The sequence below is a fragment of the Cygnus atratus genome, chromosome 3 (genome assembly GCF_013377495.2).
Source record: "Cygnus atratus isolate AKBS03 ecotype Queensland, Australia chromosome 3, CAtr_DNAZoo_HiC_assembly, whole genome shotgun sequence".
Taxonomy (NCBI): domain Eukaryota; kingdom Metazoa; phylum Chordata; class Aves; order Anseriformes; family Anatidae; genus Cygnus; species Cygnus atratus.
The window spans coordinates 26,151,915-26,179,877 of record NC_066364.1 but is presented as its reverse complement, the minus strand read 5'-3'; the positions used below and the strand labels follow the sequence as shown (position 1 = coordinate 26,179,877).

Genomic DNA, 27,963 nt, shown 5'->3' with positions numbered 1-27,963 from the left:
CATGGCTTAACTAGAATTCCTCCGGGAAATACCATTTGTTCCAAATTAAAGGTCTGAATGCTAAGAGGCACTAAAGGTAGCGAAGCTAAGGAAGCAGAAATGAAGGACCACTTGTATATCTCTTCCCTGTTTAGATTACCTTGCAGATTTGGATGCAAAGGTTGTGATGTAAATTATGCTTTTCTTGCCTAACCCTGTCTCACGAGATACATGCATTATTCTATTTAACATCATGCAAATCCTGTTTTCAAACCTCCAGGTCCGTGAAGGAAAGGTTAGCAGCTAAAGAGATGTTTCAACTCCAATATACAGATTTTAGTGTAAAGTAGGTAAATACTTTGTCCAGTATTTCAGTTTTTCTCAACCACTCTAACAAATCACTAAGGAAAACAAGTGAGTTTTCTATGCCAGCAGCACGGACGATCTTTTCACTTTATTCCTTTGCTTTGCCAGCTTACCACATGCTGGCTTGAACAGACTGTTTATAGTAGTAAATTTTGGCAACAATTACCCATTGTGGGTTTTAAAAAATCCATCAGCTGTGGCAAATTGTAATCATTTTGAAAGATAAAGGCATTATGTGCTAGAAGGGAGTACGGTCTAATGAGAGAAATTCAGGAAGGCAGTATTTTATTTTAAAAACTTGTGTCATGGCTGTTGCCGCCACGCTGCTTCTGCACGTTGTCTATTTGAATAGACCCAACCCTGGAGAGTTCAAATTTTTCCCTGATGTGTTCACACGCTTGACTGTCACAGTTGAGCTTGGTTGCTAACTTGTTTCGGGTTCTTGTGGTTCAGTACAAACACAAAGGATACAAATAATGTCCTTTCTGACTGAGCTGGTATGAAAGTACTGCCGGCAGAACACCCGTTTTCTAATGTTACTGGACTGTTCAGAAAATCTCAGGTATTGTATTGCTGATTCCTGGTTAACTCTGATGTTGTCAGTTTTCCTGAAAATGCTGTTTGTGTGAAGACATTTTGTAGTTGGGCTGTTGCCAATTCCTTAGCTGGGTCTGAGCTATCTCCCTGATGGATCGCCACTTCTGAAGAGGTCCACATGGAAAGACCAGCCAGCATACACCACAGGCTTTAGGGTGCATGTAGTCTTGCAGTGGTCCCATGCATATCTTTTTCTTTCGCAATCCTCTTCGAACAGCAAGAGATGACTGCTCTCTCAAGGACTGCATGATTCATGGTAGTGTTCACTTAATTGAAAGTACTGGAGCAGCAGCTCCTCTTGTACTGCCTGAGAGGCCAGATGATCTCTTACAAAAGGGGAAGCATATTGCTAAACAAAGGAAGTCATTTTAAAAGAAGAAAATAACATCTGTCTACAGATATGTGGGGAGGGAGGGAAGAAATGTAAAGGGCAGGGAAGGAGTAAGACAATGGAGATGATGGAGGAAAAAGGTTTACAGTTTAAAAGCTGTAAAGAAAGGCCATGTGGCATCAGAAGCAGCACGTCCAAAAGTAAGGAGACATAACGGGAGGAAATACAGGAAAGAGAGGGGTAGCATGTGCAAAACAAGGCACAGAAAAAAAGGTATAAAAACAAAACTGCAGTTACAAAAAGATTGCGAGACTGCTGCATCATACAGTTGCCAGCAGAGGTGCTAAAGCCACAGCTATAGAGCTTAGTGGCAAAATGCTCGAGGGAAGAAATAAATCCTAAATTTAGATAGGTAGAGTGTTTCAAGAAATGAACAATAGTGCATTGCAGCTACTTGAGGGAACTCAGTCTGGGAATGAATTTTTATACTTCTTTGTAGCTGAAAACGAAAAGGCAGCCAGCAAGAGGCAGAAGAGGTTCCCCAAAAAAGCACTGGGGACAGCATGGGAACAACAAAAAATGACAATGGAAATACGTTAGGTGGAGAACAATGAGACTAGCAAGTACCAGTGTGCAGGTGGGGCACAATAAAACCCGTCTGCAAGCTAAGCCAAGAATAATCTACTTTAAAAGTGCTATGCTTTGCTACTTATAAATGTTGCTCTTGTCCAAGTGTTTTGTATTTGCCTCAGTGCAGTTCCTTTTTTCCCCCCCCCCCCTTTTTTTTTTTTCTTTAACTAATTAGAGGCTTATTGTAAACCAGAAGGGATTTCTGGGAGCTCTTTGGGTTTGTAAATTATGCAAATGACAACACTCTGATGTTGGATCGTATTATTAATTGTATATTTTGTGGTTCATGTATTCCAAAGAGTATGTGTGAAACAAGTTCTTTTTTTTTTTTTTTTTTCCCAGTCCTCAAACACACACAGTAAGTCTTCAAGCAGATTACAAAATGATTTTTCTACCTTTTTTTTTTTTTTTAACTTTAAAGAAGAGTATATTGTTAACGCTACAGGGTATTCTGTGAGGATAGCTTTACAACATTGTGTGTGTACTATGAATAGAACAAACTTCCCAGATGATTATACTTTAAAGCTGGAGGTCTTTCTGTAAATTTTAAACAGTGTTCTATTAAATGCCATCTATAAAATGCTTGATGACTTACCTCTTGGGATGATTTGTGATTTTGCCTGAGCTTTTGAAATCCTGAATGAAAAACTCTTTTGCTACAGGAAGCTGATTGGTGACTGGATAAATTGCTCCATAATCTGAGTATTGAACACTTGTACATAGCAAGCTTTATTTTGCGATGCATTCTGCCTGCAGCATAAAACAGAAGCCCTGTCTTTATATAACGCTTAACAGTCCTCAGGAATACATGTAAAGATTTCAGATGTTGGGTAAAACCCTGGTGATTACCCTGAAATTGCCCTGTGGTTGAAGAGCACAGCACAGCTATCTTTCCATCCCGATATGAAGTTTAATAAAGTAATCACATTGAACAAATTTTCTGTTCCAGAAGCAGTAGTGGTTTTGCACATGAAATGATTCCTGTCTATCAATTAGCAAACACGGCAAGATCATCCCAAGTAAAAGGCTTTTATATAGATAAGCTACATTTACAAGCATCGTAATCAATTTATGTTCTAACTGCCAATTTCTGCAGCTAATTCTGCCAATTTTCACACTTTGTCAATTATAAGTGGAATTCCCTTTGCATTAGGAGACATATCTTTCATTGACAGAAAAATATCTTCATTTTTCTGTGGTACGCTTGCAGGGTAAGAATACAGCTTCCATAGAACATTCTACTCAATAAATTAAAAATGAAAAAGTGAAAGATGTCATACATGTTTTGTGGATTGGACATTTGGAGCACACAAACATCTGCATATTTATGTTCAAAGTCTCACAGGTACAGCTCATGCAGTCCATACCATTGTAAATCCAGCTCAGATGCAGGTAGTATAACAGGTATGCCTGACTAGGATGTCTGTGTAATGTTTCTGTCCCTGGAAGAGTACAGAAGACTTTTTTGCTTTTTTGTTGGGGAGTCTGTAATTTGAACCCCTGATAATTTTCCTGCTTTCATGAAACTTTTTCATAAACGTCTTGCTCCATATACCTTTTTTCAGAAATAACCTTCCAGAGAGACAGCAATGACAGATTTACACATTTTTAACAGAGGGTCATCTGTTTATGCACAGTACGAATGCCAAATTTAGCTGGTCTTTAAGGGGGAAAGAGCCAGCAGAATCACTCAACTTGCAAGTGTAGGCTTCAGATTTAGGCTGCAAATATCTTGGAGAGGGTCAGCCTTTTATTCTGTTCTGCATGTGCCAGGCAGTTACAGAGACCTGCTGTTGTGTTGAATCACTCACAGTTGATGTGACAGCGAGGATCCAGTGGGATGCTGTCTGCTGATTTTATTTTTGAGTGGTAGGCACTGCCCATACAAACAACTGCACCCTTAATGACTGCAGTAGCCTGCTGGATAATTCCTCCCTCCAAAAGGTCTGTCCCAAATGTGAGCTCATTTGTGCAGTCATTCTGCTTTTCCCCTATATTTTCTTACTTTTGTAAGGGCTGGATGAGCACTGGTCAGTTAATTTCTTATGATGCTTCCAGGTTGAGCATCTGGGGAAAAAAAGGAAGTCAATCCATGTGTGTGTTTTGTATTCCAGAATTTCAGTCTTAGATGCCGGAATCTCTGGGGCATCTTATTCAAATCCCTAGGTTTGATTCTGGGTCAGTACTTTATACTGACCTCAACTATTATTTAGATTTGAATGCATCTGAAAATGGCATGAACATGGTATTTTTTTAAGTTTTAATATTACGCAAACAACTTGGAATAATTTTTTGTTGTAAAACTTGAAACCTAGATCTAAGGTGACTTTGAAACTGAACCCCAACCTAAACTGAATCCAGATATCTGTGCCAATCTGTTTTTATGTATTATCAAATAAAATATCTTGACATGCTGAAATTGTATGTCGTGTTTTTCTTTAGAAGTAGATTGATTCATATTGGAAATATGAAATAGGACCTATCAGCTATTACAAAGTCCTTTCATTTCTCTAGCAAAGGCTTTCAGTTTTAGACCTGGCTATATCTCCCATACATGAGATATCCACGTTAACAATGATTGTTTATGGAACGCAGGTTTATTACAAAAAGATATTGTGTTTATACTAATAAAAATAATTTTATCTTTACGTTCTAGGCAAGGATGTTTGGTGTAGGGGAGGTTGCCGTAAAATAAATCCTTTGTATTTAGTTTGCATCTTTGGTTGTGGCTCCATCTGAAAATAGCAGGAGCTGTTTTCATCAAACATAAGATTACTAGGTTATATGTTTTCCTACTCAGTTTCTGTCTAGAAATATGTTTACAACATAACAGCATCCTCAAACTTGAGGGCATTTTTGGCTTTTTAAATAGGAAAAGGTTAACTAAATGTGGAACACCAGACACTCTAGTGGGATAATATAGGAAGTTTCTATTGCTGGATGTACTGATGGGCTGAGGACTTAAATCCTCTGAGCAATCAATCCACTGGCTTTTATGAATGTTTAGGGAAAAAAAGGAAATACATTGCTGGAAAAGAGAAATAAACCTTGTTGCAAAATACATGATGGGCTGATTCAAAAAAGACATATGTATGGTAAAGTCCCATGTATCATTACAGCTGTCTGAGCAGAACAAGTGAAAGCAAAACAAAACCAGAAATAACACTTTTCTTGTAACAAATGGGTTTTGAGAAAAACCCTTAATGAGGACAGAAAGCATATGTTGATTTTGACTGTTTTTCTACTAAGAATAATAGGACTTTTGCTAAATAGCTTAATTAATTTCAGTGTTAATTCAGCAGGTCTAGTATGAGATAAATCCTTCCTTGATAGAAGCATTGTCTATTATGTGTGCTGATTTATGGGAGAGAATCAGCTATATGTTAACGATAGCTGCACTGGACTGCAAATGTAGACCAGGACTCACAATATATGAGAAAAGCTCATTTGTACTTAATATACTAGATAAATTGTTCCTGGCTTCTTAGGGTGTGACTGTACTTGCTGTCACACTCCCAAGTTTACTCAAGAACTGTGTGATTTGCTGAGTAGGTGCGAGTCATGTAAGGGAAAACCCGACAGGATGCATTTTATATACCTGTTTTTTTCCTCAGTGTCGTGTGTTTTATTAACTTTTTTTGTCCTCCTCCCACCCCCTCACCCCCTTCAAAGGAAAATTTCCCCGAGACTTGAGGCAAATTGTAGGAGTGAGAAAATATGACCACAAACAATCTGAGCAGTATGAAATTTAACACTGTGATTTTGTTTTAGTGAGAGGAAAATACAAGTTGCTGGCTGTCATAAAATCCTAAGCTAAATCTTAACTGCATGTGTAGCAGTTTTTAAATCTGTTTAATATTTCTTTTTTCTTTCAGTAAAGCTGTTTCTTTCTCCAGTTAATAACAGGTTGTGGGATTAAATCTCAGCTTTTGATATTTACTGGGAAATGCAGTCTAACAGTTTATGAGTCAAAATTTACTTTGAATAAATTATCATTGCAAATTACAGTTTATGAAAGTTGTGACTATAACCCTTAATTACACTGTTGGCTATGCACAACTTGAAATCTCACTTGCTGAATAAATTTGTTTTCATTCGGAGTGCATTCCCGACATTTTTAGAGAAGAGTGAATCAAGCCTAACCGACAAAATTTCCTACAGAGTTTATTAAAAAGGTCACCTTTGTTTGCTAAACCTACCTAAAATATAAACATTTCTGGAATTAATAGGATGCTATTTTGGTCTGTTATAAGGGTTTCATATTCAAGGTTACGAAACTATATACTCATAAGTAGGCTCGCAGGAGCTTCCACGTTACGCCATGCCTTCAGCTATCTACATATCCTAAAACTGCTAAAGTTAAAATTGTTTGCTGGGATATTCTGCAAGCTGCAAGGAAAAGAAGCAGTCGATAGGCAAATTAGGTATATTACTGTAAGCTGGGGGGGAATGTTGGGGGGTTGGTTAAAGCTTTGTCTGGCAACAGAAGGGTTAAGGACTTTTTTGCTATACCCGTTTCAAATTACAATGAGAAGCCTCTTCTTTCCCAGCAGGGTTGTGCTTACATTAGTCTTTAGATCTCTCTTGAAGAGAGCTGTTATATTTGTGCCTGCTAGAGTTGGAAATAACAGTTGAGAAGCTGAAAAGGGTTGAATGGATTTACAGAAGGTTTTTTTTTCAAGTAAATTCATGGCAACACATTAATTTGATTAGTACATGCTTTAGAATTACTTTACACTCAAGCGCTTCAAAAGATGTTAAAGTTATCACCAGGCTGCTGGACAAATATGTGTTACACCACCAAGGTACAGATCAAGACAAATCTGTGACTCAGGATTTTATCTTGGGAAGAGCGCAAGGTGTACGAAGAACTCAGAATAAGAAGGGAAGATAACTCTGGGAACTACAATGTGTCAGAAGAACAGCTCTTGCTAATACAGCTCCCCACCCAAGACCTGGTTATCTAAGGTTTATATAGGAATGCCTAGGTCAGCTGACAAAATACTGGTCTTCTGCTCCATAAATGCAGAAAAAACGATAACAACAGTGGAAAATTGGAAGTCTGAATTTCAGCTTTCTTAGAAATAACTGCAACCTGACACATTCCATAATATTTAAACAGGGTGGGGGGAGAGAAAGCACCAAAGATGTTATGTTTAGAGATGACATTGACATGAAGAATAGGTAAATTTTGTTTTTCAGCCTCTGGGAAAGCAGACCTCATAGGAACTCAAAACAAGTAGGAGAAAAGATTTTTTTTTCCTTGTTCTTTTTCTTTTCAAAGATGAACCTAACTGCGTTCAAAGCTTTCGTGGGCTTGCTCTGGAATTGCTGGGTTCTGGTGGGTCACGCACAGGGAGTTTTAGGAGACAATCATGTCCATTCGAGTTTTATTTACAGGAGGCTGCGGAACCATGAGAGAAGGGAGATTCAGAGAGAGATTCTCTCTATCCTGGGTCTACCTCACAGACCCAGACCATTTTCACCAGGAAAGCAGGCTTCATCTGCACCCCTCTTCATGCTGGACCTGTATAATGCCATGACAAATGAAGAGGATACTGAGGAGCTGGAGTATTCACTAAAGGGATCCATGGCAGGGGAGAGCAGAGGGATACGGAAAGGATACCCTGCCTCTCCAAATGGATATTCGCGGAGAATACAATTATCTCGCATGACCCCTCTGACCACACAGAATCCTCCCTTAGCCAGCCTGCACGACACCAACTTTCTGAATGATGCTGACATGGTCATGAGCTTTGTCAATTTAGGTAGGTCAAAATTTTTTATTTGTTGTTTCTGCTCTGTTTGACTAACTGTTAGCCTGATCTTGGAGGGCTCAGAGGGGCAAATCTCTCAGCCGGAGCGTAACCTGTTCTAAAAGAGCAGGATTGGGCCCTGGCTGCTGTGCCACTAGCAAAAGAAAAGTAGTACTAATGGTAAAGTAGCTACGTTGTAGGTGGCCATGGAAAAAGATTTTTCTCACTGTTTATATAAAGTCAGTTTCTATAACTCCCCTCTGCTGGCTTCTGTTTTCTTTCTTTCATTGATGTAATGAAAATTCTAGCCTTAGGCCAACTAACTCCTTTTTTTTTTTTTAAATCTCAAAAAATCAAACACTTATGCCTATTGCTCGGTTATTTCCCTCACTGTTTTGTTTAAAGCTCAGACATGAACAAACATCAGTTGTTAATATTTTAAAGCCCAGAATGTTATGAAGAGGGAAAAGTTAATCCATTTATAGAAAAAAAAAAAAAAAAAAAGCTTTCTTAGGTTATTTAGGGCTTTTTTTTCTGTTTGTAAGAGTCAGATTTTTATTATCTTTTCAGCTGGATGGCTGGATTTTAAATAATCTGTTGCTGTTTCTTTGTTATTTCTATTTAATAATCACAGACTGTGTTTTATTACACTGCCATGGTGCTCAGAGTCTGCAATGGTTCTCATTTTTTGTCATTAATAAATTAAATAACAAATAGAGTATTAAACACCAGAAACATGCAAGCAAGGAATGCTTTTGAAAATTATATCAAATCAGACACAAAACCTGATAAAACTAAATTATATTGGCTTCTGAGTATAATAAACATGCTTACCAGTTATGTTGTGGTTAAAAAAGCAGTTACAGATTTCTTTAATAGAAGGCAACTTAAATCTCATTAAGAAAACTGCAAATAATTCATGAAATGTATTTACTATTTTTATAAGTATTTTAAATGCTTCAGGACTCATGAAGCTATCTAAAAACCTCTTGTTTGATCTGGATAGCAGGAGATTTAATTGAAAACTTGAAGTTACTCAGTAAGCTCGTACAAAATCTGATAAAACCTTGCTTTCCAGGATAATACATTCTGTAGAAACTTTTTAAACAATGGCACATGTTCTGAAATACCTTCAGATTATCACACATACTCTATATCTTTTATGTCTACCAGGTCTTTAATTCCAGCAAAAGGATTAAGAATGTTTCCAAACACTAAATTCCTCAACAACTCGAATCTCTAGGAAAATGATACCCTAGAGGTAGTTGGCATAAAAATAAAATTACTTTTCATTAATTATTTGGCAGATTAGGTGGTGTTTAATTCTGAGATCTTTTTTCCTTAAGAGCAACATTTGTCCAAACTCTAAATTCATATACTTGTTGCTCTTGCTCCGAAATAGCAGATTAGAAGAAAATGAAATCCCTGTTTTTGGAAAATATGTTCCTCATCCTTAAGAAAGAGTTACTTCTTATCTGCGTATTTCTTTTAAGTTATCATTGAACAACTTGATTCACTCAGAATAGCTGGAGTCCATAGAATTTGAATTGGCAATGTTGTAAAGAAAAATGATAAACGCTCTGATCTCTTAAGCATTAGACAAGGCCCTGATCCTGCAAAAATTTCCTCATGTGTCCTTAGAAAAACCCTCCGTAAATATGTCGCAGACCGTTTCATCAATGGCACTGATGGCTATTTACATGGGAACTAGCCTTTGATTTCAAGAAACATCTTTGACTGCAGGAGGACTTCTTGCACTGCATGAGTATAAGTCTCTGAAGGGTCAGTGTCAGATATGTGCAGGCCTGAATCCACTGTGTTTTCCAAGACAAAACTCCTGTCTGTAGGACTACAAGTTTCCACTGCTTTACCTTGACTGGGAAGTTTCTAATATTTTGTCTCATTTTGTTTGGAAGGCAGTGTTGCCTTAAGAAAGTCATTTGGAGAAGTTAAAGTCTATCTTTCATCTTATGTTTCTAAGCTGTGAAAACTGGGGGTGAGATGTGTTATTTTTCTAGTGGTTATGATTAATAGACTCATTTAACTTACAAAAAAAAAAAAAGTAAATACCAGTTTTTGTTTGGCCTCTGTAAAATTAAAATATGCCTCAGCTTTTAGTGAGGCTGAACTCTAATTCACTACAAATTCCCTTCCATACACATTGGTTATTGTGGTTTATCACATATTCCACCATGTAGCTTGCATAAGAAATATTGATGGCTGACATAGATTACCTTCAACATTTTTATTAAACAATCCTATGTTTCAGTATAATTAACATAATAACAAAATAAATCATGGAAACAGGTAACCATTTTATATGATTTATGCCATATAGGATTGTGACAGATGAGGGCATGCTCTTTTAATGTAGAATGGGGAAAATATGCAGTGATAAGCGAATGCTAACACTGTACCTTAAAATCAATAAATGCTGGTGCAGCTCAGTAATAACTCAACTGGTTTTAGATTTGAAGCCTCAGTCAACTTGCATCAAATTAATCTGCTCTGGAAATAGTATTCACCATGTTCATACTTGCACACCATTAATTACATAAAGTGTAATTATAAAGCTTTATTAATCATCTTGATATTTTAAATTGAAACTTTTGTATATAATTGCAGCCAGGTATAATAATTTAAGACAAATATATTTAAACAAGAAATATGTAGCTGAGATGTTTGATAGGAATTATGAAGCATTAGATTGAAAAGACTGAGTAAGATTAAAAATAAAGTTTAAAAATATTTTTATATTAAAGATTAAAAATAGGAACTTATATGCTAATTTTGATAAAAATCAACCTGTCGGAGCTGCAAATACCTCACTTTCCAAAGCAAATTTAAAAAATAATCATCAAGGGAACTGCAATTATAAGTCTGTCAAGCAACCAGGGAGAAAAACAAGACTGCATTTACTTCTCCTGAAGTTGAAATTGTAAACACCTGCTCTTTATACTGGAATTTATAGCAGAATTTCCATCTCTTTCTTTCTTGAAAGATACAACAAGACAGAGACTATGCCTTCTCCTGTATTTTGTATAAGACTGTGTGCATTGGCAGCTCTCCATAAATATTGATGATTGTAGCAGAAGAGTTAACTGGGGTTGGTCCAGCAGTCAAAGAATAAATCCTCCACTAAATACACTGGGGTTTTCAAAGATCTGATTATATCACCTACAAGTTCAGGACTTTGTTTTCCTCACTGGGTGTTTTTTATCCTGTTGTTATATTTTATTATATTGTTGCAAATCCCTGACTGTTTAGAGTTCTGGCATCTTCTTTTTGGCTGATCTCCCAAAATGACATATATAGGATACCCTGTTCCTCAGAGAACAGACAAATAAAGCTCGTGTAGCTCTACTCACTTTTCTGCTCACTCAAAATTTAGTTGGGGAAGGACTTTTTTAAGATAAATGTTAGCGTTCCCACTCCTCACCTCTCACCAAAAGACAGGGATTGTATGAAAAACATACACATGCCTGATACTTGGAGAAACAGCAGCACTTTTTAAAAAACTACATTCAAGCATTTCAAGGACTGAATTTTCCATTAGCATCATAGTGATCATTAAATCCACTGGACTTAAGTGTTCCTTCTCATTCAATTCAAATGTTCTGTAGTTTCTTTTGTTTACAATACATCTGTAAATTTTTCTTAAAACAGATTGCTGCGTTTGCTAAGCAACTCAACTTCTTTCTGCATATTTTCCTGTGAATTGATCTGTACTCTATATGATAGGGGATAAAGATATAAAAGTTTTGTGTTTTTCTGTCAAGCTTTTTGTTCTTAGCATCTAAAATTAATTTCAGAGACTCAAATGGGAAGATCACTATAAAATGTGTGCCTTTGACCTACCCATGCTAATTTAGATAACAATGCCAATATTATGGAGATTTTTAAAGTAATTAATGCACCATTGAACGACACCTTATCTTCTTCACATTCAGTGTGATCCCGCAATCTTAATTAAAATAATTAATAATTTAAAATCACACCCGCTGTGATCAGTTCTTAAATCAGACAGGGAAATCCAAGGGAATGTTGCCTATTAGAGGCACAGAAAGCTGTTCATATTTCTTCAGTTTCTCTACCCCAAGGTCATACGCTGCCTTGAAGATTATGTTCTTCTTTAAAACACTGAGCAAATACATAAATTCACAAGATTTACAACCCATTGTGTTCAGCCGAGAATGCTAACATGGTAGAGCACAACTTTTATAGAAGTGCTTTAAGAAACCTACAGTATATCAATCCACACTGAATACCTGTACAAACATATTTGCATTGCATCTGAGAAAGAAAGGATTGCTAACTGCAATCAGATCTGGAGCGTATATAGTAGCTAGTTTCCTAAATTAAACGAATTCAGTTTCTACAAGCTTCCCCTCACAGCTAACATATCACCAGTGAGGGATATGGAGTGCTAAGCCATAAAATGTCAGGAATTGTGGAAGGGGAGTTGGGTTTGAAGTATACATGCAAAAAGGCCTCAGGATCATTAACTTCTCCCCTCAAAGCTTAAGAGTGAGTTCTCTCTCTCTCTTTCTTTTTCTTTCTTTCTTTCTTTCTTTCTTTCTTTCTTTCTTTCTTTCTTTCTTTCTTTCTTTCTTTCTTTCTTTCTTTTCTTTTTTCTTTTTCTTTCTTTCTTTCTTTCTTTCTTTCTTTCTTTCTTTCTTTCTTTCTTTCTTTCTTTTTCTTTTTTCTTTTTCTTTCTTTCTTTCTTTCTTTCTTTCTTTCTTTCTTTCTTTCTTATTCTATTTCTTTCTTTTTCTTTTCCACTCAATTTCATATGTTGCTGTCTTACTTTTAACCTTACATGAATTTCCTTGGCTATGGTACAGTTTTAGTCTTTAAAATGCAGACTTCTAATGAAAATATTGACACAGCCTGAAGTGAAGTGACAGAAATAGTACTATTATCTTGCTGTGGACAGAGAGATGCTATTACAGAGATAAAATAAAACTTGTTAAATAAAAAATAGACCCCATCTCTTTATTTGTGGAGTTGGATTAATACCAAGAAAAAATGACAGAGTGTTTTTGAAGCTTTTTTAAAGGCAACCCAAAATCAGTAAGGTGGTATTTTTCACTTTTATTTAAAATTTAAGGGAAATTAGATCAAGCGGGTCTGATTTAACCTTCATCCGAAGACCTCACTGGTATCTTGAAATCCTGATTTTTTTTTCTCCCTTGATAAAATTTTAGTCACCCAATCAGTGAGATGAAATAATTTGTTGTCACGTTGGTACCCGATCAGGCATTAGAAATAACTTTTAATATGGAAGCATTCTCTATACTCAAATTAAATATTAAGATAACTTTTTACAGAACATGTTTTTATTTATTTATTTATTTATTTATTTATTTATAGAACAAAAGGGCTTTACTCACAGGCTTTACTCACTTTATTCCCTAAAAATCCTCACCCAATTCTTACAACTCATTAGGCAGATTTAACCAATATTTGTGTGATGACACACGTTGTTAGGAATTGTTTTTGATTTCAAGCAAGAAATATTCTTCTCCATATTCCTTTTTGGAATTATACTACATTTGTTGTTTTGTATTGAAATATTTTATATTTCCTTTGAAATCTCTCATGTTACATTAACTTTATGAACTATATAGTTCTACCTCAAAATAGGTTTGTGTGCTATCCGTGAATATCATCTACCAAAATAATGTTTTTATAACTGTCAATTATTTTTTTTTGCCAAAGTTAACACTTTAAATCCAAGTAAATTATTCTATCTACCCAGCCAAAAAAATGTCAAGCTCTCCATTAACTGGGGCATAAAACTGTCTGACTTTCCTTGCCGACAGATTTGAAAGAAATTGCAGATAACTGAAGAGAAACTGATTTAGCAGATGGTTAGACGTGCATGGTGAAAAGCTATATATATGCATGCATATATATAAATATATATTGTTAATAATATTTTTCCCATTGGGAAGAATGGCTGACCCAGTTCCGCTGCTTCTTTAGAAAGCGCTGCTTTCCAGACTAAACACAGACTTTGGGTGGGGTTGTGGGGATTGTATGTATTGTACAGTACATATTTTCCCAGGAAAACACAATCTTGGAGTGACTCTGGCTAGCCATGAAAGAGAGAGAGGGCGGCTTGCAGAGACGCCTCTGTGTGGAGGATGTTAGGGGAGGAATTGGCCTGCCATGGACTGGATGGAAATCCTCTTGGTTCTCCTCCTAAACCCCAGTTTATATGCTTAGATAACGGGACAACTTTGGCACATATGTGGTCTCCAACACTTACTGCTTCTGTTATTATTTTCTCTGGATGTTAAATTATGCGAAGAATTTCACCATGGCTACCTGCCTGCTTACTGCCTGAGTTATGGGGGTAATTACGAGATGGGCAGTTCCTTTCTCTTCTCTTTTTAGCCATGGCAGTTCCTTTCAGCTTGCTTTCACAGGCCCACAGGCTAATAGAGTTTTGCAGAAAATTGATTGATTATAGTCTGATCATGCTAGGTGTCGTCTGGTGTTTCCACATAGCTGAGAATGAACAGTTTATGAAGTGCCAATTGCAGCCTCCAGCTAAAGAAAGGCTCCCCAGGGTTTCAGGAGAGCTCTGGCTGCTACCAGACTTCATAATTATTTCCCACACTTTTCCCCATCCTCTCTTGCTTGTCCTTTCCCTTGTCTCTAGCCCCCTCCGTCTGGGCAGGGTCACTGAACTTTAATTTTATGTCACTGGTGTTTGGCTGGAGAAGGGATTAAAGGAAGAGAAGCGGTGAGACCGCGCAACGGCACGGGAAGTGGAGGAATGAGAAGAAAATGGCAGGGCACAGCACAGGCTGCAGAGGGAGGAGAGGCCTCTTCTCAGCAGGCAGCGGCCAGTGGGCCTGGGAAAGGTTCGGGGCGGACACGGGGTAGGCTGGGGGACACTGGTGTTACTGGGGAGCCCCACATGGGGCATGGTATTGCAGCACTGAGGGCAATGCCCAGGCCAATAATGCTAGAGAATTTGGGGGGACAGAAGAGGGGAGTAATGGTAGGCAGAAGAAGGTGCAAACAGACAGAGAGATACACACAGAGGAGAAAATGAGATAGAACATGATAAGTATGGATAACGAGTAAATGAAAGAGAAAATGAGTTGGGGTTTGGGTCTCTTTTTCCAGCAAGCCTTGCAGGTGAAGGGAGCACTTTTCTTCACAATCTCTCGTGGCAGAGCAACTACCCCAACCTCCCCAGGCAAAAATTTTCATTCCTGCAAAATAAAATGTAGCCCTCCCCACCTCCAGCCTTTGTGCAGGGAGTACACAGACGGGCTACTAAGGTTGGCAGCCATAAATAACGTCGAAGCTAGCTTTTAAAAACCGCAGGTTAAAGGATGAGGGCTGCCATGACGCACACAGAGAGGTTGAGATCAGAGGAGCAGCTAAAAGGGGTCGGGAGAAACAATGAATCCCCTTGTTCTGAGTCATATTTATGAGTGCTCCATTGCACCTAAAGTTCATATTTTATTGGCTAGGCCATGGGGTTTCCCCATTTGCTCATCTCTTAAAATAACACCCCTGGTTAAAATTTCCTATAAAACACAGAAGTGCTACAGCAGGCAGAACTTGTCAACCCTGACAACTACATTATTTAAGTTTGTGGGTGGGGTACACCTAGCAGGAGCTGCTTTGTGTTTGGGACTGGATTATGAACTTGTTTCAATATAAAAAAATGACTGTGAACTAAGCAGAAAAAGAGAGGTTTTACAGTGTGGCTCCCCACTCTGAAACTTCCCACGATTCTTCAGAGGTGCTCTAAAAGGTGAATCTAAACTTTTAGTTTCCAACTCTTTTTTGAGCAACTGCTCGAGTGCAATAGATTGAGATCGGCCACTATTATATAATTATATAATTCAATGGCCTGTGTGGTACCTTGCCAGACTGCAGCTTTACTTTGTTCCCATTGTAATGCAGGGCAAATTGAGACAACAGTTATTAATGAGTCAGAGCCTAGAAAGTTAATCAGGGCAGCTAGTGATGGCAAATGATATATACCCATAGCTGACAACTGGTAGCTCTACAGAAGCAAAATTTCACCTAAATCTGTTTTTGGAGAAGAATCAGGAGGAGGCAGGAACTCGAACAGCTGAAATTTCTATTAGGTTTGTTTTCTACCAGCTTAGCAATATTATCCATTCAGACCCCACGAGAACCTGGTTTGTAAAATCCCTCTTGTAGTCTGTACCTATTGAATTAAATTATTGTTGTTCTAATTTTCATAAATTTGACTATAAATTTGACTGTAGTTAAATTTATGAAACTTTATTCATTTTCTCTTGAAAAGCTGTGGCCATGATCCAGTACAGTGATAAATTAATAATAATTTGTCTAGGTATAACCATTTAAAATATCCCATGTTTTAAAAATGGAGAGGGAAGTATAGATGGAATATTCACTTACCTCAAAGTAAGTTCAAAAAAAGTGTTGTGTTGGACTTTTACAATATGGATAGCATCAGTTTTGGAGGTAGATATTTTAAGTTCAGTCCAGGCAAACCTGGGCTGCAGGAGATGAAAGAGCAGGGCTGCTAAATGGTTTGTGAGTCTGATTTTGGAGCAGAAGGTGGGTGGCACCCGATGGCACTGGTGTCTGGAGCCATGGGATTCTGATGGTATGCTTTGCAAAAGAAGTTAGCAGAGAAATCAAAAGCGTGGGTGTGGATAAAACCATATAATATTGATGTGAAAGAGTATGATTTAAAGATGACTAAGGGGTAGTGTGGATAATAAAGACCGTGGAGCATGAGCAACCCTAGTGTACAACACCATGACAGCTGTAGTCTTTGTGGTGATTTATGATGGGACAGCAGGGACATTGCTTTGGGAAGGTCCTTCCGTAAGGATCTTAGGGCTTCTATAAGCTCTGGACAAGAAGACTTTTTACTGTTCTTAAAAGAGACGGTTTTGCAAAATAATGAAAAAGAAAAACAAATACTAGAAATAGAGCACCAAATCTGACATTTCAGACCTGGTGTAAAGAACAGTGAGCATGTGATTAGTTTTGCTCTTGTTCCCATAGCGTAGGCTGGTGCCTCTCCGAGGCATGTGTGCATGCGTATCAGTGTGTGTGCATGAGTTTGTGTATGTAATATAGCAAGCATGTAAATCTCTTCAGTTTTAGTCACTGGGATTTTTTCCCCTTTAAATCATAATATTCTTTCCCATCAATACTATGTGGTTTTAGCAGCCCTGACCTTTCAAGCTGCCTGTTTGGGCCAGTGTTTATCAGATGACCGTTTGACCTCCTTGTTAATTGTACTTAATTACATCCTGTCGTAACATTTTGAAATAAGGAGGAGAGTTTATGGATCTGCTCCAAAGAGCTGAAGAGTAAAACAGCAGAAGAATTCAGTGGTATGAGGTGCTGAGTAATCTCCTAGTTAGGTCAGTAAGTGTTGTGCTTTGTCCAATTGATTGCAAAATTCGATCATTAAACTGCTCCATTTTGATCCTCAGTACTTCTCAGAATAAAGTTCCTCAATTTTCGTTGTTCAGAGAAGGGCTTCTCCTCTCTGATTCTCAGCTTGGAGCTTTCTCTAAAGAGATCAGGGAAGGAGTGAGAAGCCTATCAACAGCACTGCAAGGGCTGAAGTTCACATATGATGAGGTAAAAGAGATGAGCCTCTGTCACCACAAGCAATCTCCCTGTGGTTTTCCAAAACTTCAGAATTCCTTATGCTTCCCTAGAATTGCTAGTTCCCATGAGCTTATTGAGAGTTGTATAATGTTTGGTATGAGATTTTCTGTGAGTTGATGATTTATGGGAACATCTAAGGGTTCATTAAAAAGCAGCAATTATCTCCTGTTGTTGCAGAAAAATAAAAATAAAAACAAATCAACACCCAGAAACAGATGCAGTTCTGGAAAATGGGTATTCTAAAGACTCAGAAAGCATCTTCAAACACTTCATATTTTGTAATGCTTGTCATATAGTTGATGTCTTTTGAAACACTTGGGATTTACCATATTGCTTGTCTTCTCAGTAAAAATGAGATATATATGTGTTCTTTCTATTGTTGTTGTTTCACAGCTCACTTTTCACAAACAGATTATATTAAATTCATTTCCTAAAATGAATGAAGACAAAAAAGAGTGGAAGTTATAAAATAAAAAGACAGGTGGTGCCTATGTTGTATATAAGCATACATACACATACATATCCTTAGCTGATTTAATATTTCATCTCTATTAATGTTAGTAGAACAGTGCTGATGAATACCAAGTACAAATTTAGACCCAAGACTTTAAAAAACACAAGGCAAAGGAATATACCTTCATTCTTATTTTATTAAAACACTGATAATTAGACTTACTGGAGAATGAAGTGTCACAAAGAATTGTCTGTGAACTACACATAATTATGGATTTATTGTAAAAGGTCTATCATTCAGCATGTGTCACATTCTAGATAAAAAAAGAACAAGCTACTTGGTGCTGTGCTGTGAAGCTGTAGGCTGATACAGTACTGCCCGTGACTCTCACACCACGAAGTGAACGGAATTATTGTGAAAGCTCAAAATCTGTACCAAGACTTCTGGGGAGCAAAGGCTAAACCTGCAGTACAGCTATACACAATTGCATTTACACAGATGAATGTTTTTATATGTTGATTTAAATTACAAGCTTATATGATTAAAAACAAAACACAGACTTTGCTGAATATCATAGTAAGGTAACCAAAAGATCATAATGTTTAAATTCTCTTTGGTGTTATGCTGTAGTAGGTGTAACTGAAATCATACTATTAAATATGATGAATTTCAAGAATGCTTGATATTTTTTTTCAGAATTTTGGGAGGTACATGCATTGTAACACAATATAATATTCTTTATTAAAGTCATTTAATATTATGTATTTTTTCAGAATAAAGTTCTTTGATTCCTTGGCATGCTGCTTTATTAATATCATTTTATAGTTCTTGAGATGAGTTTCTATTTTAACCATGTGACTCTTCAAAAAGTTGTACTTTTTATCACTTCTTAAGACATGAAATTATTAATCATGTTTAGTGAGGCTGTATATCATAAGGAGACCACATTTTACAAGGATATATATATATGTATATATAAAGTACAGTCTAAATAATGTTTTATAATATATATATACATATATATTATTGCCATATATATATAACAATGGAATATCCAGACAGAGTTTATGCTAAGGAGTGAATACCAAGTGTTTTAAGTTCATGCCGCAGTTCACTGGGTCAGAATGGAGGGACCAATGACATTAGGATTAACAATATTTTTCCCCCATTTTGGTTTCCCAGCTGCTGTGTTTCACTTTGTCTATATTTACTTGTATTCATTAGAAAGGCAAAAATACTAGCAAATGTGTATGTACGGAAGAGACCTAATGTTCATCAGGGGACTTGAGTGAAACAGGCACACAAATGAGCTGAAAGCTAGGCTCAATGGGGACAGCTCCTGAATAAGTTATGAGAAAAAATCCAGACTGGCTCATCTTGTATTTACATTGCCATTTGCTGCCATACAGGAATGAAGCTTCTTTTATTAACATTATATCACCTTGGTCTGTGAGATTTACTGGGTACTCCATTAAAATTTGCTGGTCCAGCTTGTCTTCAGGCAGGGAATGCGGTCTCATCAAAATGGGAATGAAAACAAAACTGAAAAGAAGATGCTGTGATACTTCCAGTTTTGGAGATAGGCAACAGACAGTTCTGAATTACTTTATAAAGAAACTAGGCCTATCATCAAAGATTAGGGCAGTAGTCACAGTAGAACTCTGCGATCACCCAGGATACTGCTTTTGTAAGTAGTTTGTCAGGAACCAAGTAGATATACCATAAAACATTATGTCTATATATAGATCAGAAATGCAGCCCCAGGTGGAATAATGGTGAGAATGCAAGAAGTATTCAAGTATGTCCATCTGGACGTGGGCCTGGGCAGCCTGCCCTGGGTGTCGCTACTTGAACAGGGAGGTGGACCAGGTCACCTCCACAGGTCCCTGCCAACCTTAGCCTTTCTGGGAGTCTGTCATCACAAAGAAGGCTCTTAGTCTTGTCTTCTACATTGACACTAATTGTTCCTGCTTTATGATGATGATGATGATGATGATTATTATTATTATTATTATTTTATTATTATTAATTATTGTTATATTGTTCTTGCTATTTTATTGTAATTTTTGGAAGTGGGGTTATAATCTTACATGGACAATTGCTGAATTAACACTTCTATATGTTCAAAGCGTTGTGCTATTTCTCTCTTCCTTGGAAATTATCTTGCAGTTGGTTGGTTGGTTGGTTTTAATTTTGACACTCCTGTATCTTTCTTTCTGCATCTGTCCAAAATAACCTACTGTGAGGGATCACCACATGTTCTTATGTTACGTATAGCAAATCTGAGTTGTTTTTTTTTTTTCCCATGGCACAAATATTTTCTGCAAAGACTTTTTTTTTTTTTTTTCCTCTGGCAGTGTAGGCATAATGCTGGATGGCCAGCCCAGAGATCTTTTAGTTGTTCACTAACAGCCAGAGAGTTTCTGTGCTGAAAGAGGGTTGAAATAATCATTAACTTTGGTAAGATTTAATTTAAGCTTCTTTCAGGGAAAATAAAAAAATAAATAAATAAAAGCAGGTGTTTTTTCCTTCCCAGTGGGGGCACTTACTCATTATGGGGAATTATTTGTAGGTGAAATAATCTCTCCTTGCGATGAATTAATCATAATCTGATTAGACCACCAGAGCTGTAGAGGAGAGGTTGCAGCCTGAATCAGTGTAACGAGCTGTGATAATCACAGCTAGCTCCCAAATTGGCAGTTAGAACCTGTCCTATGAAATTGCCAGACCTCACCAGTTTTGCCCACTCTCCTGGCTCTTCATCTTCTTCCCTTTCTCCTTCCCCTTCCTCTGTGTGTATCCTATATAAAATACAGCATATAAAAATAAATTTAAAATTATTATGTGTAATAGACATTCCTTGACTCTGAGTGAGATGATTGTGAGGTTTTCCTTCCTTGACATTATTACAGCTGGACAGATTTTTACTGAATGTTTGGTCAGTGTTAATGGGAATGGGTAGTATTAAAATACTCAGATGTGAGTACAGGCTAAGCAGAAAACTGTGTGTGTCCGGTCATACCCAGTTTGACATGCAGAAACGACTTCCATGGGTGCTCTTATGACAAATTCCACTGTGGGGAATGGCTGGAGCTTATTAGACAACCTCTATGAACGGTAAATGGTGGAGTAGCTTGGCACCGTTGGGTTGGAAGTGAGTAGAGGGTTAACGTGAACAGGAACTAAGAAGATGTGGGAAGATAGAATGTGCTTTAGTGTTTAGCTTTTACTCCCCTGCCAGTTGCCTTATGATGATATATGCCCTTACACCCTTCTCAGAAGTTATGTTCCATCTGTATACTTTTACAGTGTCAAAACAGTTATAACTTACACCTATTTTCTGACCATTGGATCCCAGAGGTATAACTTTTGTTCCTATTCACTTGCAGCTGAGCCCAAGAGGCATTTTTTTTTTTTTGATGTCATTTGTTAACCTTGAGGTTGTGTTGATCTGACATCCTGACTTTCTCACACAGTCAGAAACCTGGGAATAATTGTTAGTTTTCTTTGCGACAATTTGTGATTAGAGAAAAACAAAATCACATATGAGATAAAATAGAAGTCTATTGACAGAAGGTATCAAAATATACTGGTTTTGCCAAAGCCCATGAGAAATAGACATCATTGAAAATACAGAAATAATTAACAACTTCAGTCATGGTAGAGTAAGGATTAGTTAATTTATCTATGCATTAGCTCAGAACTGTGTAATGCAGTGATCTTTTCTCTATCTGTTCCTTTTTTTTTTTTTTTTTTTTTTTTTAAGTGAGGATCTGTTTTTCACTGATGAAACTGAACACAACCAAAAATCTAGTGGACATGCATTTTTAGCATAGGTATTTATGATCAGAATGCCTTTGCAGTACAGCGTGACTTAATGATGAACCACAGGCTTCTACTTGTTCCATTCAAAACAGCAGACTGCACATGATCCTTTCTTCATCACCTCCCCCAAATATTTGGTTGTGATGTTTCCCACTCTTGGCACACATCACTATTGACTGCCCAAAACTGGACCTAGTAAGACCTCTTATGTTATTCCTAGAGGCTGCCATCATCTGGACTTTCACCCACTAAATTTATGGAAGATTCAACTGAGATACATTCTACCACTATTAGTGGAATTAAAAAGGGCATATATGCAGTGTATCGTTTGTTGTTTGTGCTGCAGCTGAATGTCTGAAGTGAAAGTTTTGCATTCAAGAGGTTGAAGGGATGCAGCACATTATACTGTAGAAACTAAGAGAAAAAAAATAGATTGTGACGACTGGCTTTATCAACTACCCTTTAAATTCGATCTGTGATAATACGCAGACATAGGCTCTCACAGTACTGTTCACTTCCAAAACTGTGTTACAGCAGGAATGACCCAATCTCTTATTCAAGTTATTTATTCCTACTGTTGCATTGGCCAGGATCAGACCAGCATAAGAAAAGCAGGGTGCTGCTTTTCCACTTATTTTGTATCAACAACTGCAAGCTTTCCAGCATTTAATTATCATTGGAGCAGCTGCAGTGTAGCACTTGTTTTGACTTGTTGAGCAAGTGCATTTGACTTGGAAGACACTGAAAACAGTAAATTGAATGAATACCACATGTTTACCAGTGAAATTTTCAGCAAAACATTGGCTATTGAATGAAAAACAGCAATTTCATTAAAACAAATATTTTGTCCCATATTTTGAATAGTGTGAAGTAACAGAAAGGCATCGCAGGTAATCTCGTGGTGTACAGAACATCTGGGAGATTGTGCCTGAGAAAACGCAGCTCAGTTATGCCTCTTTGGTCTAGGCATTTGTTTAGGTCTGTGCTTATAAAAGCTGCTGGCAGGCACTGCTCTATAGTTCCTGGGAAATCTTTTCCTGCTCACGGGGAATGCTGAAAGCTTTTAGCTACTGAGTTATAATTCTCAAAATAATTCCAGAAAAAATAAAAAAGAAATTTATCATTTTTACATATTCTCCTATATTTTAAAATGTCTTTGTAAATTTTTCCAGTATTTGTTTAGTCTCTGCCTACCGCTTTCTAGAATGTAAAAATCATATCACTTGAAAGTCTACCTTAATAAGTACTCAGGGTTTCAAACTATTTTCCTATTTTTACTTTTTCAATTTTTTATTGTTGTTGGTCAAAAATCTGTCAGATCTTATTAACTACAATAAAAAAATTAAGAAATTAAAAATTCAATCATAGAAGAGTGCTTTTCTGGTCATTCTCAAAAGATGTAACACTAAATAGTTGGCTAAGATCCATGAATATCCTAACTTTTTTTTTTTGAGCATGGGATATTAAAGCACTTTTTTTTTTTTTCTCCTTTTCACTCTTGCTCTAGATTCAGCTGCAGTCACTGAAGGTTTTCTCATTGACCTTATCTTGCCTTGAACTACTTTGCAATTCATACATTTCAGTAATTCTGTGCAATTATGGAAGGGATATTCTACCATTAGAAGTCTGGATTCAATAAACAATAGATGATTTTTCATTTATTGAAACTGCCACTAACTGCATAGTATTTCATCAAATAATTTTCTAACTGTCCCTAATTTAGTTAACCAAAATAGCTAAATGTTGCTCATTGATGTCAGTAACTGACTGAAAATAAAGACTTTAGTGAAATAACTTTAAATTTACAGTAGTGTAACTTGCCTCAGAGTATGACCTACCAAGCCTTCTCCTTTGTGTTTTAATAAGAAAGTATACATTTTATAAAACCAATTTACATCACTCTTTCAAAACCACATCTGTAAATCTATAATTACTTTAAATACAACCAGCCTAATAATAATAAATACAGAGAAAGTCAAATATACAGCACTGCAATAAAGCTTTTTTTTAAAAAAAAATATGAACTGCTACAATGAGAAATGTAAGATTTTTGGAGACTTGCCCTCCGTAATTAAACAAAATTCTCACTGATTGCAGAAATAATTTTGCTTCATTTGGAAGAGGATCAGATTCAGAATTTGGACTAAGACTGATGATGAGTTTGATGCTTAGGATAGGATATGAATGGAATGTAACTCAAGAAGACATAATTTTGGGAATACCCATCTTCAAGTGCCTACATTTCTGACATAAGGTATCCCAATAAGACTGCTCTTGGGCTTTGAGTATTCACTGATCCATTTTGCCCAGAATTCTCAAAAGATCTCAGTTCAAAAGACAAATTCTGAACATGGCTAAGGCATATGGACAGACATTTATGAACTCTATGCAATCTATTTTCATGAAGAAACCAGATGGTAATGATTGCATCTTCATTCACCTTTTATTTGCCTAATAGACCACTCACCAAGGAAACAGAGGATGTGGTTTTGGTTCCCACCTCAACATGGAGAGGGAGATGGGAAGGGAAATGACATATTGAGTCTAAATCACCCACTTTCCCTTACTACTGGCTTCAGAATAGAGGTGGGGGCCCCAGCCCCCACTTGCTCTGCTGATGAAAATGAATCTCAATTTGGAAAGAAATGCAGTAGATTTGGTACTAAGAGAAGAATAAGCAAGTGGGCATATGACTCCGAAGCTTTGTAGTTAAAACACTCAGATGAATGATTATCTAGTAGATGCCTAATATCAATAAATGGATTAAAAAGAAAAACGCAAAACAAATGCAGGAACAAAAATTCAGATATATATGTATATACATATATTTTTTCATTTTGACCACCAACTCCTGTGTTGTGTTTGTGCAGTGGCACAGGATGTCCCACCACTGAGCTACTCAATATTCTGGCAGTTAAGATGTAGTCATTGAAAGTAGCTGGTATGTGTTGAAGTGTTTGTTGAGAAAAAGCTATCTCTTACTCCTATGGACTGGAGCTATAGTTGACTGAAGGAGAAAGGTAGATAAACTCGTCTGTTCTTATTATGGATTGCTGCAAGGCAGCTGACCCTTAACAAAAAGAAGTGTCTCTCCAGTGACTGTGTCAGGCTCTGGTGTCCAAAACATTCCTGTGAGCGCAGGTGACTATTTTTGTGAATTTTGATATCTAACTCAAAATAAATTTCCCAAGTCTTGATCAGGATTCTTTTAGTTTTATAAAAGAATTATAACCTTTTACAATTAAAGTAGCTTTGCTTAGACGACTATTTCCTTTGTCTGCACATTTTTTTAAATGATCACTTTTGGAGAGTATTTTTGTCATCGCACTTGATCTTTAAAATAAAGTACACTCAATTTAAGACTTTTTTAGAAGACTAATTCTTATACAAAAGCCAACAGACAGAATGAAAAGACTTGAATTTACTTGAACAAACTTTGAATTAGAATTTGTGTTTTGAGGAATATAAAGATGAAAGATATATTTCCTGAGATAAGCTTAATTTAACTTTCTCAAAGTTAATGTTTGTATTCTACAGCCTACACAAAGTTACAAAGCTTTGAAATGTATATTTTTAAAAGTCTGGCCTACCTCAACTGAGAATCACGTTCTGCTGAATGTTCTTAAATTCTCTGTGATGCATTTCATTAACGTATTGACATCTATAATAGCAAAGCATCTTTCATTCTGCTCTGGGATTGCACCTTTTCTTTTGTCAATACACCCTATAAAACCTTTTTGCCGTATTTTGTAAAAAGTGTCACTTCAAGTAGTCTAATTGTAGAAGAGAGAATGGGTTTCTAGGATTTGAATGCTGGAGAACAGAGCAAGAATGAGGTAAATAGCTATTTGATGTCTGTCTTTTCACAGTAGCACAATAGCTAATTCCTAGGGCCTCTGACCTTTTAGTGTCCTGTAACAGAGTACTTGCATTAATCTGTTGCTTATCTGTCACCTACCACATTTGATATTTCCAGCCTCTGCTTTCAATTATCAGTCATTAGAGGCAGCACTGAGTAATTTCAGGAGAAAACGCCTGGAACCTTTGACCTGTTTCTGTCAGATAAGCACAAGTGTTCACTGTAGATAAACTATCATTTCATTATATTCAAGATGTAAACGAGTGTCGTTTGTAGTGTATCGGCTTACTGTAACCTTTATCACCTTGAAGTGATTAAAACTGACTGGTTTACTTAGTGCTTATACAAAGAATCCAGAGTCAAACAGTGAAATTCAGTGAGATTAGTGCAAATGGCCCCTTATAGTTACATGGTCTGTAGGACCATGCCTTGGCATGTAAAAGTAGTAGTTAAACAGTGACATTAAATTGATTAGGGAAGCTTCACTATTTGTGAATCCAGTTGGGATCCTAAGACCTTATGTTGTAAAATCAGCCTGTTTTAACCTGGCTTTGGTTTGCTCCCCACATGCTAAAGAAGCTTTCACTTTCCATACATGTCACCACATACCAGCCTCTTCAGGAAAAGCAAAACACATGTCAGTGGGGAGCTAACTGCTAATGAAAGAGCACTTATAATAGTCCCTCATACACTGTGACATAAACTTCTTGCCAGCACTTTTTACATTTTTTTAAGCTCAGTCAGACGTTTATAGCGGAATTGATAATATACTGATTACTTATTGCACATCCATCTGTGTGATTTATACTTGTGTTAATGAAAATTTGTAAATAATAATTTCTCTTCATATTAAAGATGACTCATTTTTCCAAAGTATCTCTGTGGTGTAAATTTGCCTTCAGTCTTTTTGTGATTGGGCTGAGTGTTAGTACAGTGTGAATATTTCATCAGTGAGCCACATGGGTGGAAAATATCATTCTTTCCTATCTTACACACACAGGTGTTTGTGATATTCCCCTGAGCTACGATTTGTCTGATGTAACCATAGTGCTGAATATATTAGTTTCAGGTGGTGTAAAAATACCAGTTCAAAAAGCTGGTGCTAGGAATCTTGATCAATGGCAGCAAATGAAGAATTTTATTGTAATCAGAACTGACACTGGTATACTAGTCCTTTTTAATTACAAAAATGATATGCCTCTGATGGTTAAAAAAGGACTTCCTGATTTTCTGGTCAACTATTTTTTAGATGCTGTGATCTGTCCCACAGAGAGGCATTTTGGCAGATGAGCTGAGCAGAGCTGGAATGACACGAGAATGATCTGAAAGAACGGAATACTTTAAAAAATCTTAACCTGTATTTTTTGGGCTGCCAGTGCTGATGCACTGAAATAAAAATACTTGAGACATGGTGCTCCTCTGCACTCCATGTCATTTCAGCAGTGCAATGGACCCGATAAGACACCTTACTGTGTATTCAAAGTCTTTCCTAACAAGGCACTTTTTAGATGTAGAAGAGATCTAGATTTGTATATTATTTTCTGTATTAAAATACCCAGTATCATTAAATAACATTTATCTTTTATATTTTATTATTCTAGTCACTAGACAATACCGCAACATCGTTGTGATTTTTTTTTCCAGTCTGCTATGTAATGCAAGATCTTGACTTGTCTAAATTCATAAAAATTGTTTTTATGTTTTGTGCTTTGGCTTACAGAAATTTATGGGTTGAGAATCTGGCTCCAATGCAGAGGGTGGGACTTCCCTGGAATCAGGGTTTTTCATGAGTTTTAGTGCCTGTTTTATACAACCCTTCATTTGTGGAGGCTCTTGATACTCCCAAGTCTTGCCTTGCCTGCTGATTCTGTACTGGCAAATCTAGGACTAAGGAAAATCTGAAATTCTGTCCCTTTCAGGTGGCAGTGCTGTCTCTTCCTGGGTTATACGAGGATAAGTAATATCTGTGTTAGCTGTAATAATTAATTTGGGGCTCTACAGACAAGGGCTATCAGTATTCTTTCAGCAGTTGTGAGTGGTCCTGAGAGAATCCCGTCGGCGTTATTGCAGTGTGTTGTAGAGGTTTGTGTCCAAATTGCAGTGTATATGGAGACAACTGCTGTTTCCAAACTAGTGTTATTAATTAGAATATACTTGTAAGAAACTAGACAAAAAGAAACCTCAAACCCAAATAAAAACAGCTCAGGCCAGGAGTACTGGCATTTAATACTTTTATTCAGAGTCTAATTCTCCAGTGCTTACTCACAGTGAGTTGTGCTTAGTTACCCATGAATGCTGGTAAATACTTGTTGAATAAACACAAACCTAAGATATTACTGCTACATTAATTCTGGCTTTAATATATTTTTCATTTGTGGATTATTGACATATCTGTTCCACGTTAGCCCAGCAATCCTCAGCTATAACATTAGAAACTTGCGGCAGACTCTTCATACTAGAAAAATCCTCCCTGGTTCAGTACATTTGCATATGCTAATCTCTGCCAAGT

The 27,963-nt window shown here is 36.8% G+C and overlaps 1 protein-coding gene across 1 annotated transcript in view; it reads left to right on the top strand.

The window, feature by feature from the left end:
* The first annotated feature begins 6,466 nt into the window (after positions 1 to 6,466).
* Positions 6,467 to 27,963, top strand: part of BMP5 (bone morphogenetic protein 5) — a 55,265-nt gene continuing 33,768 nt past the window's right edge. The window contains exon 1 of the mRNA XM_035542960.1: positions 6,467 to 7,671. Within this exon, the coding sequence (XP_035398853.1) occupies positions 7,188 to 7,671 (484 nt within the window). The 5' untranslated portion in view covers positions 6,467 to 7,187. The remainder of the gene's footprint in view (positions 7,672 to 27,963) is intronic.